Raw genomic sequence first — 14123 nt, 5'->3', positions numbered from 1 at the left:
CAACTGTAAAATGAATAAAAAAGAAAATAAATAAAGAAATTACAAAGGTATAAATAATGTACAAGTATAATGTAAATACATAATTTTAGACAATAAAATATGATTCACACATTGGTAATATTCACGGCTTACAGACCAATAATAGCGAACAATAAAAATACAGAAGTAGGTGTTGCGATACAAGTCAATTACATCACACATGGAGATAGCGGTCACGTGATAAGCATCAAGTGAAACAAAATTGCACATAATCGAAATAAGGTTGCGAATCTTGAGACATAACAATAAATCGATGAATCAGATTAACTAGACACGCATAAATCACTAATTAAGGCATTGGTTGCACAATCATCGATCAAAAACAAATACATAAAGTTTCACGGAATTTTCCACATCATGTCGACCTACGACGCCTCGTGTAAAATTGCATTTAGAAACCTCGCTGAATTCACTCATCAAAAAATTAGTAATTCTGAACGATGTCATTATTACAGTAACAGGAAATAAGATCACACTTACGTTTGTGTCTTGACCATGGAATAGCGTGAATTGAATTACAAATTGAGCGTTAGTGACGAGTCAAAATCAAATGCCGCGGTAGCGTGAAAACTTGTGATCTTCAAAAGGTAAAAGTTCAACTTTGAACAAAACGAAAGGGCCACTAGAGGGCGCCACATATCTAACTGTGTTGCAAACCGGCAGCAACACTCCGGCCCCTTAAAGGCGAACAATTGAGCCTTTATAACATTACTATCTAAATTACAAAGCAATGTAAACAATAAATACAAGTATGACTGTCATTAGGGTTAGACTACCCTTCAAGTCGACACTGGGGATTATTCTGCCCCTCTGTAAACAAGAACACAATAACAATCGACATACTGTCAGACACAGATATTGCTACTGTTCAATGTCTAGTCTTTTCCAGAAATTTCAAGGCATACAATCTTCGTAATTGGTCTTACTAGCATCCCAGTTGATGTTCTTAACTTCACTGAGCGAACCATATTATCTGAGGTGGTTCTAAATACTTCCACAACCTGAGCAAGAGGCCATGAACATCTTGGAGCTGATGGATCATGAACCAAAACAACATCGCCCGTCTTGACATTATCTCTTGCTTTGCGCCATTTTTGTCTCTCCTGAAGAGCCGGTAAATACTCTTTTATCCATCGATGCCAAAACACATCAGCAAGATATTGTGCTTGGCGCCAACGCTTTCTCACGTAACAGTCCTCCTTGACAAATACTCCTGGTGGAAGTTTCGGTCCTGCTCTCAGCAAGAGCAGGTGGTTTGGTGTGAGGGTTTCACAATCCTTTGAATCATCTGATAACCTCGTAATAGGTCTCCCATTGACTATCATTTCAACTTCACAGAAAAGTGTGTGAAGGACTTCATCATTGATGGTCTGTTCAGTTGTCAAGGTACTCAACACCTTGCGCACAGTTCTGATGCAACGTTCCCATACACCACCTTGATGTGATGCTGTTGGGGGGTTGAATTTCCACTCAACCTGATTTTGTAGCAAGTATTGGTGAATTTGTTCTTGATTCCATTTACAATTAAGTAAGCACAGTTCTCGAAGCAGAAATTTTGCCTTCAGTATAAATGGAGATACCAATCCCAATGGATCATACACCGAAGCTACCACTGACAAGATACCTCTGCGTGTACTAGGTTTGGTTTTTGGAGAGATAACATAGCCAAGACTGTCTTCCTTGATGAACCACTGGACTCCGAGAGCCCGTTGCAAGTCACCACCTCCCAGAGATGATAGATCCTTTGATTTATCCTGTTGAAGGGCATTCAATAACTTTACGGAATTTGAACTCCACTTGGTCAGGTTGAAACCACCCTTTGCAAGCAGATGCTTAAGATTTAGAGCAGTGCTAATCGCCTCATCTTCACTATCTAAAGACTTGAGACAGTCGTCAACGTAAAAGTTGTTTTCAATAGTATTAGTGATATTCTGCTCATGTTCTCCTGCACGGTCCTTTGCCACATTTCTAAGGGCAAAATTGGCACAACTTGGTGACGATCGTCCACCAAAAAGATGTACCCGCATTTGATATTCTTGTGGAGAATTATTCAGATTACCATTTTCCCACCAAAGGTAAGTTAGGTAGTGGGAGTCAGTTTCAGGCACTCTAACTTGGTAGAACATTTTCTCAACATCAGCCGAGAAGGCAACTTGACTGAGGCGAAACCGCATCAACACACCCATTAGGGAACTGGTTAAGTCCGGCCCCTGTAGAAGAAGGTCATTGAGGCAAACATCTTTGTATTTTGCTGAGCAGTCAAATACTATACGCACCTTCTCCGGCTTTTGAGGATGTATGACTGGGTGATGTGGTAGAAACCACCTTGATTCATGGCCTACAGCGGAACACACCTTTCTAGCATAGCCGTCCTGGACTAAGCCTTCCATGAACTTGGTGTACTTCACCTTTAGAATGTAGTCTTTCTCAAGTCGAACCTTGAGAGAATTCAGCCTTTTCAAGGCCATTGACTTGTTGTTGGGTAGCACTTGAGGATCTGTCTTCCATGGCATAGCTACTTGATAATGACCATCTTCGAAGCAAATTGATCGTTTCATGATGTTGATAGCCTTCATGTCATCACGAGACATCACAGTTTTTCCTATATTAGTGTCATTGAAGTCAATGTTACAAAATGTTTTAAATTGTTCATCAAGAGAAGGATACTCTAGGCATTGCCTATTGGAGTTAATGAAATTACACATGTTCTCTTGTTGGCCTATATATAATGGACCATTGACGACCCAACCACACAATGTTCGTGTAGCATAGGGACCACCATTAGTTGATGTTTTGACCTCAAGGGGTTGATGCAGTTCTGGAATGTTAGTGCCAATCAATAGTCCAACTTCTTCATTAATATTTGTCACCTGAACACCATCAAGATGTGGCCACTTATTGATATCTTCCTGCTTAGCAATTGTGTGGCTGTCCACTGGCAAAGTTGGAATAGTAAATACTTCGGGAGCCATAACGACAATATCCCCATTCAAATTGGAGATTTCAAGTGTTAGTAGTCTCCGTTGATTGGTAGATGTGCGGTCTATTGTCTTCAAGTCAATTTCGGTTTTCTTACCCTGGACGCCTAATTTCTGAGCGAGAGATTCAGTACAGAAACTTATGTTTGATCCATTGTCCAAGAATGCATATGTCTTTACAGTTTTTCTTCCTCCTGAGCACCTAACACTGACAGGCACTGCTGCAAACCCAATGATGCTATTTTTGCAAGTAACAGCTGTAGATGTACCCTGATGCGACTCACTCAGATTTTGAGCTTGAATTGAAGATGATACTGGCGAATTACTAGGTGTGGTTGTTTGATGTGTCGTAACTGGATGAAGAAAACTTGAATGCTTATCAGCACACAGCTTGCAAAAACTTCCCTTTCTGCAAGTACTAACAAAATGACCAGGGTTGAGGCAATTGCGACACAGCTTCTTTTCTTGCACAAACCTCCTACGTTCCCCAACTGACTTCTCCTTGAATTCCCCGCACTGTGACAGCCAATGTGAAGAACTACACAGGGGACAGTTCCTTCTAAATAGTTTTGATTCAGAAATGTGAGGTGACACACTAACTGCAAACGATCTACCACTTTCCTTTTGTTGATTGGAAATTACAGAGAAACTTGGATCATTTCTCATTACTGATTCTTGATGAATGAAATTGTAGAATACTTCAAATGGTGGAAATAAAACGTTGTTGTTTGTCTTGAAACTAGCACCATGCTTCATCCACGAAACTTTCAGGCTTGGAGGTAGTTTTTGTATAACTACATTGAGCCCATGGGCAGAGTCAAGGCTGGCAAGACCAGGATATTTTCCAGACTCCTTCATGTGAAGAACTTCTAGAAGTAGGTGATCTAAATGCTGCAGCTTGATTGATTCCTTAATGGTGAACCTTGGAAATTCTTGTAGACGATTCATCAAATCTTGTTCAATCACCTCTACTGCACCATATGTTTGGTCCAGGAGATTCCATATATGTTTCAGAGCTTCGATTGGTTTGTCTACATAAACACTTTGAAGTGGTGTAACCAGTTCTCGTGAACTGTTTCCCAACCATCGCATAATCAGATTTACCTCTTGTGAGGGGGGTACATTTAACTCGCTTATAGTGCTCATCATTAATGCCTTCCAGGCCCTGTAAGAAGTTGCACTGTCATTGAAAGTTCGAAGACTGGAACTCAATAGCTCTTTTCTGAACATTATGTTGCCCATTTCAGTGATCACATTTGCTGATTGATCAGACTGACTCTTGGTGGACTGTTGGCTGACGTTAACTAACTGCTCCTCCACATGAGCGGATTGTTGTTTGCTCTGAGGAGTGCCTGATTGACCTGTTGTCAAAGGTAGTGCTGGGGATGGCAAAGTCACATCATTCACACCGAGTGGAGAAAGAAGATTCACATTTCCTTGAGGGGGTTGAGCTGACCACCATGGGTCTTCAAACGACAGCACTTGAGATCCCAGCTTCTCCTCTCCCTTTGTGACATCTTCGACTGGGTTTGACTCTAGGGCTTCATATACCCGTTCTTCCGCCTCTGACTCGGCAAGCTGAGTTTCTTGCTCGAAACGTATCCTTTGTTGCTTTAATTTGAGCTCCTCCAGTTCGAGTGCTTCTGTCTGGGCCAGTCTTTGCAGTCTAACTTTCAAAGCTGCACCCTTGGCTGCTGCTCTTGCCTTTGATGATGCCGTACTGGCACTTGAAGATACGGAAATATTGTCTGGTTGATCCATGACATCAAGAAACTTGAAACTGTAACAGCTCCTGCTGTTCGGTTGAGGGTGAATATTGACACGACACAGTTGATTGGATAAAACACAACTTTCAACGCATTGATCACTTTAATCACATCTAGTAGATATACAAGGTCAAGTTACGATAGAATATTGGCAGTGACAATGACAATGGTTTCAACTGTAAAATGAATAAAAAAGAAAATAAATAAAGAAATTACAAAGGTATAAATAATGTACAAGTATAATGTAAATACATAATTTTAGACAATAAAATATGATTCACACATTGGTAATATTCACGGCTTACAGACCAATAATAGCGAACAATAAAAATACAGAAGTAGGTGTTGCGATACAAGTCAATTACATCACACATGGAGATAGCGGTCACGTGATAAGCATCAAGTGAAACAAAATTGCACATAATCGAAATAAGGTTGCGAATCTTGAGACATAACAATAAATCGATGAATCAGATTAACTAGACACGCATAAATCACTAATTAAGGCATTGGTTGCACAATCATCGATCAAAAACAAATACATAAAGTTTCACGGAATTTTCCACATCATGTCGACCTACGACGCCTCGTGTAAAATTGCATTTAGAAACCTCGCTGAATTCACTCATCAAAAAATTAGTAATTCTGAACGATGTCATTATTACAGTAACAGGAAATAAGATCACACTTACGTTTGTGTCTTGACCATGGAATAGCGTGAATTGAATTACAAATTGAGCGTTAGTGACGAGTCAAAATCAAATGCCGCGGTAGCGTGAAAACTTGTGATCTTCAAAAGGTAAAAGTTCAACTTTGAACAAAACGAAAGGGCCACTAGAGGGCGCCACATATCTAACTGTGTTGCAAACCGGCAGCAACAATTGTACTTGATGTTTGCAGAGTATAATAATACCAGTACCAGTTGAACCTCATCTGTTGGCTCCGTGTTCGTATTTTATCATCGCCGCCAGGGAAGTCTTTCTGTTACTGTTGCCATTTTGGTATTTGAACCACCACACCTGTACTATACCAATTACGGTAATATTACGTTGCGTGTGACAGTGGGCAAAGCTGTCATATACACAATCGGAAAAATGTGTTATTACTGTAAATAATTATGAGCAATAAAAACTTAAATTTAGAAAAACTATGAACAATTAATAAGAAAAATATGTGATTTGCTGTACAGTTTCCAGAAAAATATGAAGTGCATACGAGTCGTCAAAACGTACAGTTTGGTGACAGTTTGGAATGATACCAAGATTTAACAATTCCATGAGAACATCGTATTAACCCCTCATTCACATTGTGCAAATACAAACAAGACATTAAACCTTCTTGATAGTAACAAGTAAGTGTTGTATAAATCCGAATGAAAAGTCCGGAGTCACGGCGAATACTTCTAGCGAGTCACCCCTCTAAAAACGTCATAACTGTGTCAGTGGCATTGAACTTTGCTCTTCCATAAAGCAGTAGTTTCCATCTTCAAATAATCAAAATAACCTTGATACCCTGGCGAAGCATGTCTATTGTTACACAACGACTGTCCAAAGCCTTTGAAAGGGATTTTCGTCTTCTCAATTTATCAAGATAAACGTCCCAAGGTTGTTTTGTTTACTAGAAGGACATGTCTTTTGGCAGCATTTCTTGTATTAATTTCCATTACACAAAAAAATAGCAAATTAGCAAAGGATTTTTATGGGGGGGGGGTCCAAACTTTAAAATAAAATATAAACTATATCAATGATTTTTTATATTATACAAAAACAAATTGAATATTTTTTTTCAACGGGGGGGTTCCCCGCACCCCAAAGAAACACCCCCCTAGATCCGCCACTGGAAAATTATATCAACACTACTTGATCAAATATTCAAAATGTGCCATTATACATGGAAATCTTCTATACATGTACACGTAGAGTAATATTCTGGTATTGTTTCGAGAAATGTAAACATTTATCACAGAATAAATGATGTTCTCGTTGTTGTTTTCAATATGTCTTATTTCAGAAGATGTAGTATAACATTTCTTACATTAAAGTCTTACAATAATTCTTTTTTTCTTGGGATTGAGAAATCAAAAATATCGAAAAAAAACGATTGTTTCAACTGGCATGTAATTGTATTTGAAAAACAAATCTCCAATATACAGAAGTGTTGGAGAGAAAACGTTACTGTTACATTTGACATAACTTCACATTTCAATGTCGAGGAATTCAGTCCAGAAAACCCGTAACCCCACATTTGTATGAATTGCACGTGCGAATTATAAGTTCCACACATAGCTAGCTGTACTGCTAAACGATAGAGTTATTCTGCAAAGTGTCGTAACCATGGTGACGCAGCAATGATTCGGATGATATTTGAAGTCATGAAAGTAACATATTTTAATTGATTATCGCCAGTTTATTACAAGTTCTGGACAAGTTATGAAAATGTATTTCAGATTTCTTACGCGATCAAGATAGCTTGGTTATTCGGTGAATATGTGTTTTAATATTTGATCTTGAACTTCTTCAGAATTTCAATTCAGATTGCATAGTTATAATTCAGCTCAATAAATACAATTTAAGTATTCCCCCTTGATAATGACAAGATATGCTATTACAGGTGGTTCCATTACCAATGTTACGTTTTCCATCCTTTAACAACTTAAAAAGTTTCACACATACCCTCTATTACTAGTCTGACACAATATTCACTCCTGGTCCAGTCAACTGTCACGCAATTGTGACATTTACAGAGACTGATTGCACCGATGCGCATCGCGGGTAAATGAACTATAGGTTCGTTCATCTTAGGTTGTACAACACTTGAACCAAATTTGTTAATTTTGCGATAACGGCTGACGGGTCATTAATATTGCAAGGGTGTCCAAGTTATAATCTGACAAATTATTGTTTCATCTGATAAAAATAATGATACATATGTGCTTCCCAAATTGTCTTTGTGGGGGGAACAAATTCTGCCTCGAAGTGGGTGCCAAATATATGCCCTTTCTTCAACATAGATACAGCAAAAAGATAGTCAGACAGGGTTGTGCAGTTTATTCGGGAAAAAGTCGTAACCATAGTGACAAATGTGATTTGAATGATATCTCACAATGAATAGACCCCGGGGATAGACGGAATTTTGTGAAGTTATAGTGACTATGACTGGTAGTTTGAAAGATCCTGAACCGTAAGATAGCGAACCTCGTTTTTGGCATTGTGGTTCTTGATATTTTTCGGGTATCTTGTTTAATTTGCATTTGTTCGTGCTTTTCGCTCCATCTACAATTGAACATATTGTAAATGTGCAGTACGTTTTTACATTGCCTACATGATACACAGGTATTCTCTGCTGTTTTTGGTTTCAGTCAATTATAATATATATTATCAGTTGCATTTAGCGCCCACCAAAAATGCTCGTCCGTCAATTTTTAAATAATGTATGTTAAAACAACAATAGCGTATTTGAATTAAATTGAGGTAGTTATCTGCATGTAAGCTTACTTGGAACTTTTTCGTTTTTGTGAAATTTAATTTTAGTCAGTATACTAAGGGAAACGGGTTCATTAGCGCCACCAACTCGTAAGGGCTCATCCCAGCGAGGAAGGTTCACGAGGCAATTCTAAACATATCGACATCTACAACAATTCAAGCGGATTAATAGTTTAGCAGAATTTCAAGTTAAGGTGACTTTAGTGAAAATTTGGTGGAATTATGTTGTTAATTATAACATGTTTAACTAAGGAGTTAACAAGTCTAACTACGATATAGACTTTCCGTTTTCGACATTGTGAAATTCTTTCGTTTTTATGCAGACAAGTAACGGAAAGAAAACAGAAAGTCTTTATCGCATTGTTGTCGGTGAATTTGATGACGTGGTCGAAAAAATGCCGAGGAAACACTAAAATCCGATTGTATCCATTTGCATAGTAAACGTCAACAATCTACCCAGTTGTCCGGTGGAAATAATTTCCAACTTCTGCGCATGGCCGAGATCGATACCACCGGCCAAAATTTAAGAACATACATTCATCTTACATTCAAGCTGTAGTCGTGCCACTCCTTGGACCTACGTTTGTAAAGAACTTGGTGCGAGCCCTCATTAAATCAGCCTCAAAGAAAGGAAACCAAAGCTCTTTTTATTTTCAGTGTTTTTAGACATTCAGTCACCGTTCAGTGCAATGAACTCTAAATATACACAGGACAGCCTAATGGGCAAGGATACAAACAGAGGTCAACTGGGGTCATTCACAATGCAGTTGTCGCCTTTCGTTCTACTAGCAGTCGGTTGTCAAGATAATAAAGTTATGGGAGCTATACGATTTAAATTAGAGTCTATTCACGATGACCAGTGACCGACTATAATAGGGGTATGTTTTAATCCAGGAAAATATTTCATGCAGCAAACTTACTTTACGAATACTGTGCAAGACAAAACGGGGCTTGAAATGGCGTCGCATCAGCGAAAATATTGAGCACTATTAATAAATAAAGACATAATATAACGACTCCTAACATAAATAATAATAAAGCCAGTAAAGGATTGACGTGATTTGATGTGTTTATTATTGGGTATTATGATTTGGTATGCTCAAATACGTATTAAAATGCTTTGACGTTATGTGTTCATATCTCGGATCATGACATCATCCCATACACAGACGCTTCCGTCGTCTATAAATCTCCGACTCTAACTATCAACTAAACAGTCTCCGTCACCGATAAACTTAGCTTAACTATCAACTAAACAAAACAATCTAGTACAGTGTGTAAAATAAAACTTACAGAAAAACAAAGAGAATTAATAGTCATCATTAGAAGGTCACTGTGAAGATTGTATAATAAATTATATCGACCAACTCAGATCACATAACGATGGAAATACAATCGATTGTAATATGAAAATGAAAACATGAGCTTATTCCAAAATATAACTGTAATAATGAAATCAATATTGCTCAGTTTAATTTAAAATGTTATTCATCATAATTCAGCAGTTGAAATTGTTCAAGTTTTAATCAAATTAAATTTAAATTTACATTGTGTATTTTGACTATTTAAAGAAAAACAGAACACATTTCCAACAGTTCTTCTATTTAATATAGCTACAGTCATGTGCAGCTGTCATCGGGTCACGTGCGCTTATTTACACAATCATGCTAGTGACTCACTATCTGTGGAATGCATATGCCAATCTTTTGAGAGAAATTAGCCACGGTACTATCAATCTGAGGTTTCAGGCCACGCAACCCAATAAAGGCACACCCCCAAATGTTAGACGCCCAGTGTATGTAATTACAGCCCCTTAATTCTTCAAAGACATCATGGTTCGTGTTTTACATGTGATTGTCGAAAAACATTATCCATATTTACGAGCTAGTATGTAAATATTTCTGGTTCACATTTGTTATTAATAAATCATATATCATAGAGTGTATGGTGATCGGACGGACATGGCACAGTAATCATGTCGATACTATCGAGTTTGGTTACACGTTCTTTCATTGAAAACACGTATAGGATTGCGTACAGTGTCATACAAGTACTATGTTCTGAAAGAGACCATTCTACTTGAGAGTGGCTTTTGCCATACCGGCTTACTCTATACGTACCTCGCAGTAACAGATCTAACATCATATATAAGCGCTCTTCGCCTGACTAGAACTTAGGAATGGTCTTTACATTTAAAAGTTTGGCTGTGTATGCTGAGTGCATTTCATTTAGTCGACATTTATGTATATTCGTCACCCGGATTTCTTTACCGGTCTATTGCATTTGACTGCAATAGAACTAGTACTTTTAATGACCCCCGTGTGTTACAATGCATTCTCGAAGCAAGTGCTGTCTCCTTGACAACTGGTAACTATTGAGCTTTGAATCTGTTTAAATAGATGTAAATACACGTAATCGTGGTCATGAATAAAACTGGTGGAATTACAACATCTATTCCAGATATTATCTGGGTAGAGAAAACAGCGGTACATTGTAAACGCGGTGTCGGATCGTAAATCAATAGAGGTTAAAGGTGAACTTAAATAAAGAGTATTCATTAATCATAAATACTTATGTTGCTGTGAGATTAATCACTTTTTACTGGCATGTAGTGCACTACTTGTACGACTGTTGTAATATAATACACCAATATATAAAAACGACGTGAATGACTTACACCTGGTCTTGCACCACTCTGTTGAAGACGTTTCATCATTACCGAGTCTATTAAACGACATCACCTGTCGTGCAGTCAATATACATACTACATGATGTCTAAAAAAGTTTTTTAAATTTGCCTCCTTTCTTTTTCTTCCCCGATTGCTCATCTTCTGCTGTAGGCTGGTTCACGTTCTGCTGCGACGACGCTTTGAGGGCAGCTGTCTTTACCTCCTCCGTTAGTGACTTTATTTTACTTTCAGCGGTAGAAAGTTTGGATTTCATACTAGTTATTTCTTTCTCAAGTTCTTTAATTTTGTTGTCTTTCTCCCCCACTGTAGCTGTTAGTTTGTCATTTTTAATTGAGGCCTCCGATTTTGATGTTGCCGCTTCTTTCTCAAGTTGTTTGATTTTGTCTTCTTTCTCTGATAGAGTCTTTGAGACGGTCTGTGACCGAGTCACTTGCAGTTGCAGATCCGCTTTTTCGCGCTCTAATCGTTTCAATTTCTCATCCTTCGCTGTAACGTCTTTGGCGATTTCTTTGTTTTTAGTAGATTCCAATTTAAGAGCGTTATTCTCTCGTTCCAGTTTCTTGATTGTCTCATCCCTTTCTACCAAACTTTTCGAAATGTCTTCCATTCTCGACAATTTGTCACGAAGAGAGGCGTTTTCGATTTCCATTTCTTTACTTTTATCACCACTTTCTGAAAACTGTTTCATCATATTTTCCATGTCGGCGCGGATATTTTCAGTCATTTTTTCTTGAATCTCAGTAGCGTTTTTCTTGACGGTGTCCATTTTTGTTGACATGTCTTGAACCATTTTACTCAATACACCTTCAATGTTTTGTGTAGCCGATTTGTTATCTAACATAATGCCTTCTAGTTTATCCTCCAATAAAATCATTTTTTCCATGATTTCCAAATCTCTGTTCTCCTGAATTTCTTTATCTTTCTCCCCATTGACCATGGCAGCTGGTGGAGTATCCGGTTGCCTGGTTACCTCTTCTAATATTTTGAAATTCTGCTCTTCTAATTGATTAATACGCTCGTGTAAAGATGTTAGTTTTTCAATCGTGTCCAAACTGGAAAGACTGTTGTCGGTGGCCACGGAGTCCATACGTTCTTCTAAAACTCCAAGTTTGTCCAACACGGAAGAAGACGACGAACGACTGGCATTAAACTGGTCTTCATCATACCTCATCGATGTAATGAGCTCTTCGGACCCGTCACTATCGGGCGTTTTGAGGTCGCGAACCTCTGGACTTCTAATTTTCGGCTCTTTCAGTCGAGTCGAACTTGAATGCGAGGGTGACGATAATGGAGACGATTTAATTTTTCGTTCCGTGAACTGTGCCGACGTCGACGTATATTTGTGCCCTGCTGTTTGTGCTGACGTTTTCTTGGGGGAATGTTTGTTACTGCTTGGCATGGGTATTCCTGAACGCCGCATTACTGGCAATTTACTACCCGGTGATGGCGATGGCTTGCTGTACGCTATCCGGCTGACACTCTCATGACCCCTTGTATTTGACATCATTGTATTGTCATACTGTGGGTATTGGTCAATCTCGTGACCGCCATCGTCGTAGTAATATTCGTCATATCCGTAGTCTTGTGTATCTGCGTTGTAGGCCATTTTCCTGACAGTATATCCAATAAAACGTAGTTGTTGTAGTGGCTACTTCGATTGATTCGGTTCACTGATTTAACGACAGTGTCTAATTCTGACGTATGTATCCAGCAGCGCTAGTGTTTACTGCAAAAAGAACAGCGAGAAATACGTTGATAGCGGCACACATACACACAAAGTTAATATTAATATAGAGTCACACATCCCATGTATAACTAGTCACAACAAGTCCAAGGTCTTGAGCTGATGGACACTTGCAATGTGACAGTAAAAGACTGAATAAACATTCACATTAAACACGAGTAGACACAAGTATCAGATTGAACTTCGTGTTTTGGCGTCAGTGACATATTTACATGTATAACGACACTCTACAATAAATTCAGTAAGTTGGTCATGTACCGCGTGGCAGCAGACAACTGCGTTCAAACCAACACACTGGACGGAAAGCATTTAGTATGCATTGTATATTTTAAACCACTCACTTTGTATTGCTTTTTTTCCACCACAGTAATATGGGTGTGACTGGACGAGTTCGCATTAAATAAGCTGAATGGATGTCAAGTTGTGCATTCTACTAGGTCAAAATATAGCACAGTTTTGTACATAAATCCACAAAATACAGCATAGTCATGGATTGTGTCTGTTAATCACCCGAGGGGATAATATCCCATGTGTGATCGGCGACCTTCTCACGGAATTAATTAAACGTATTCAAGGTATCAGTGTGCTGGACGTTACAAGTACATTGTAGTCCAATCGTGGAGTCCGGCCAAAATCGTATACAATGGGCTCAATTGAAAGCGACGTTTGAAAGCAAACTGACACTGTAACACCGTTGGAGTCGATTGTTGAACCCAAAACTATTTACCTTACTGGCTGAATCCTATATTAGTCATAAAACAAACGAGGGAACTTCTTCAGCGGCGAGTCGACAGAGTCCTGTGCAGGATATTCAAGTTCTCGCCGTTTGATCTTCAAGGGTAGTGCCTCCCACCGGGAGAAAACAACCAACTGAGTTACTTATAATATTTGCGGAATGACATCATTGAAAACAATGACACCGCCACTGATAGGAAACATCCGGGATACTTAGTTGTGGCGTGGAGGACAGCTTGACACATGTGTTACATAGTTCACGAGTTCATATTACACCAAGCCGGTCTGGGCGTAGATTAGAAAATGTTATAATAATGAACACATGCGTTACGTGTTTTCTAGAAAACAATACTTGCATCTAGATATTTTCCTCCTTTAATTAAATTAATTACTAGTAGTTTGTTTAAATTGATTTTAATTTAATGAACGCAGAGATGGAACATGAAACTACTAACAGAATTTGCAAATAATTCAATTAATGTGAAAAATAATTGATGTAATTACAGTTGGTATCACGATGTCTGGACTGACACGTACTTTGTAATGAAAGCAATAGGTCAGTATTTACTGAAAGATGGAAACATAACTCCAAATTATGGACAGGCGGACTCCTTGGCGAGCCACGGTTGGAGGTCATACAGATGTACAAAAAAACACGCCACCTGGTGGCCACATTGATTGATGTTGTC

At 38.5% G+C, this 14123-nt stretch overlaps 1 protein-coding gene across 1 annotated transcript; it reads right to left on the bottom strand.

Annotated features, from left to right (window-relative positions):
* Positions 1–10836: 10836 nt before the first annotated feature.
* Positions 10837–13530, bottom strand: LOC100377873 (uncharacterized). The gene is made up of 2 exons (XM_002735138.4): positions 13427–13530; positions 10837–12681 (listed from the first exon to the last, which is right to left on the bottom strand). Exon 2 carries the CDS (start codon positions 12559–12561, stop codon positions 11041–11043), a length of 1521 nt encoding a protein of 506 aa, XP_002735184.1. The 5' UTR covers positions 12562–12681; positions 13427–13530; the 3' UTR covers positions 10837–11040.
* Between the last annotated feature and the right edge of the window lie 593 nt (positions 13531–14123).

This window comes from Saccoglossus kowalevskii, chromosome 2, assembly GCF_978046115.1.
Source record: "Saccoglossus kowalevskii chromosome 2, keSacKowa6.1, whole genome shotgun sequence".
Lineage (NCBI taxonomy): Eukaryota > Metazoa > Hemichordata > Enteropneusta > Harrimaniidae > Saccoglossus > Saccoglossus kowalevskii.
This window is presented reverse-complemented; position numbering and strand designations above follow the sequence as displayed.

Coding starts and splice junctions, on each gene's coding strand:
- LOC100377873 (XM_002735138.4), bottom strand. CDS start 12,561: ATGGCCTACAACGCAGATACACAAGACTACGGATATGACGAATATTAC.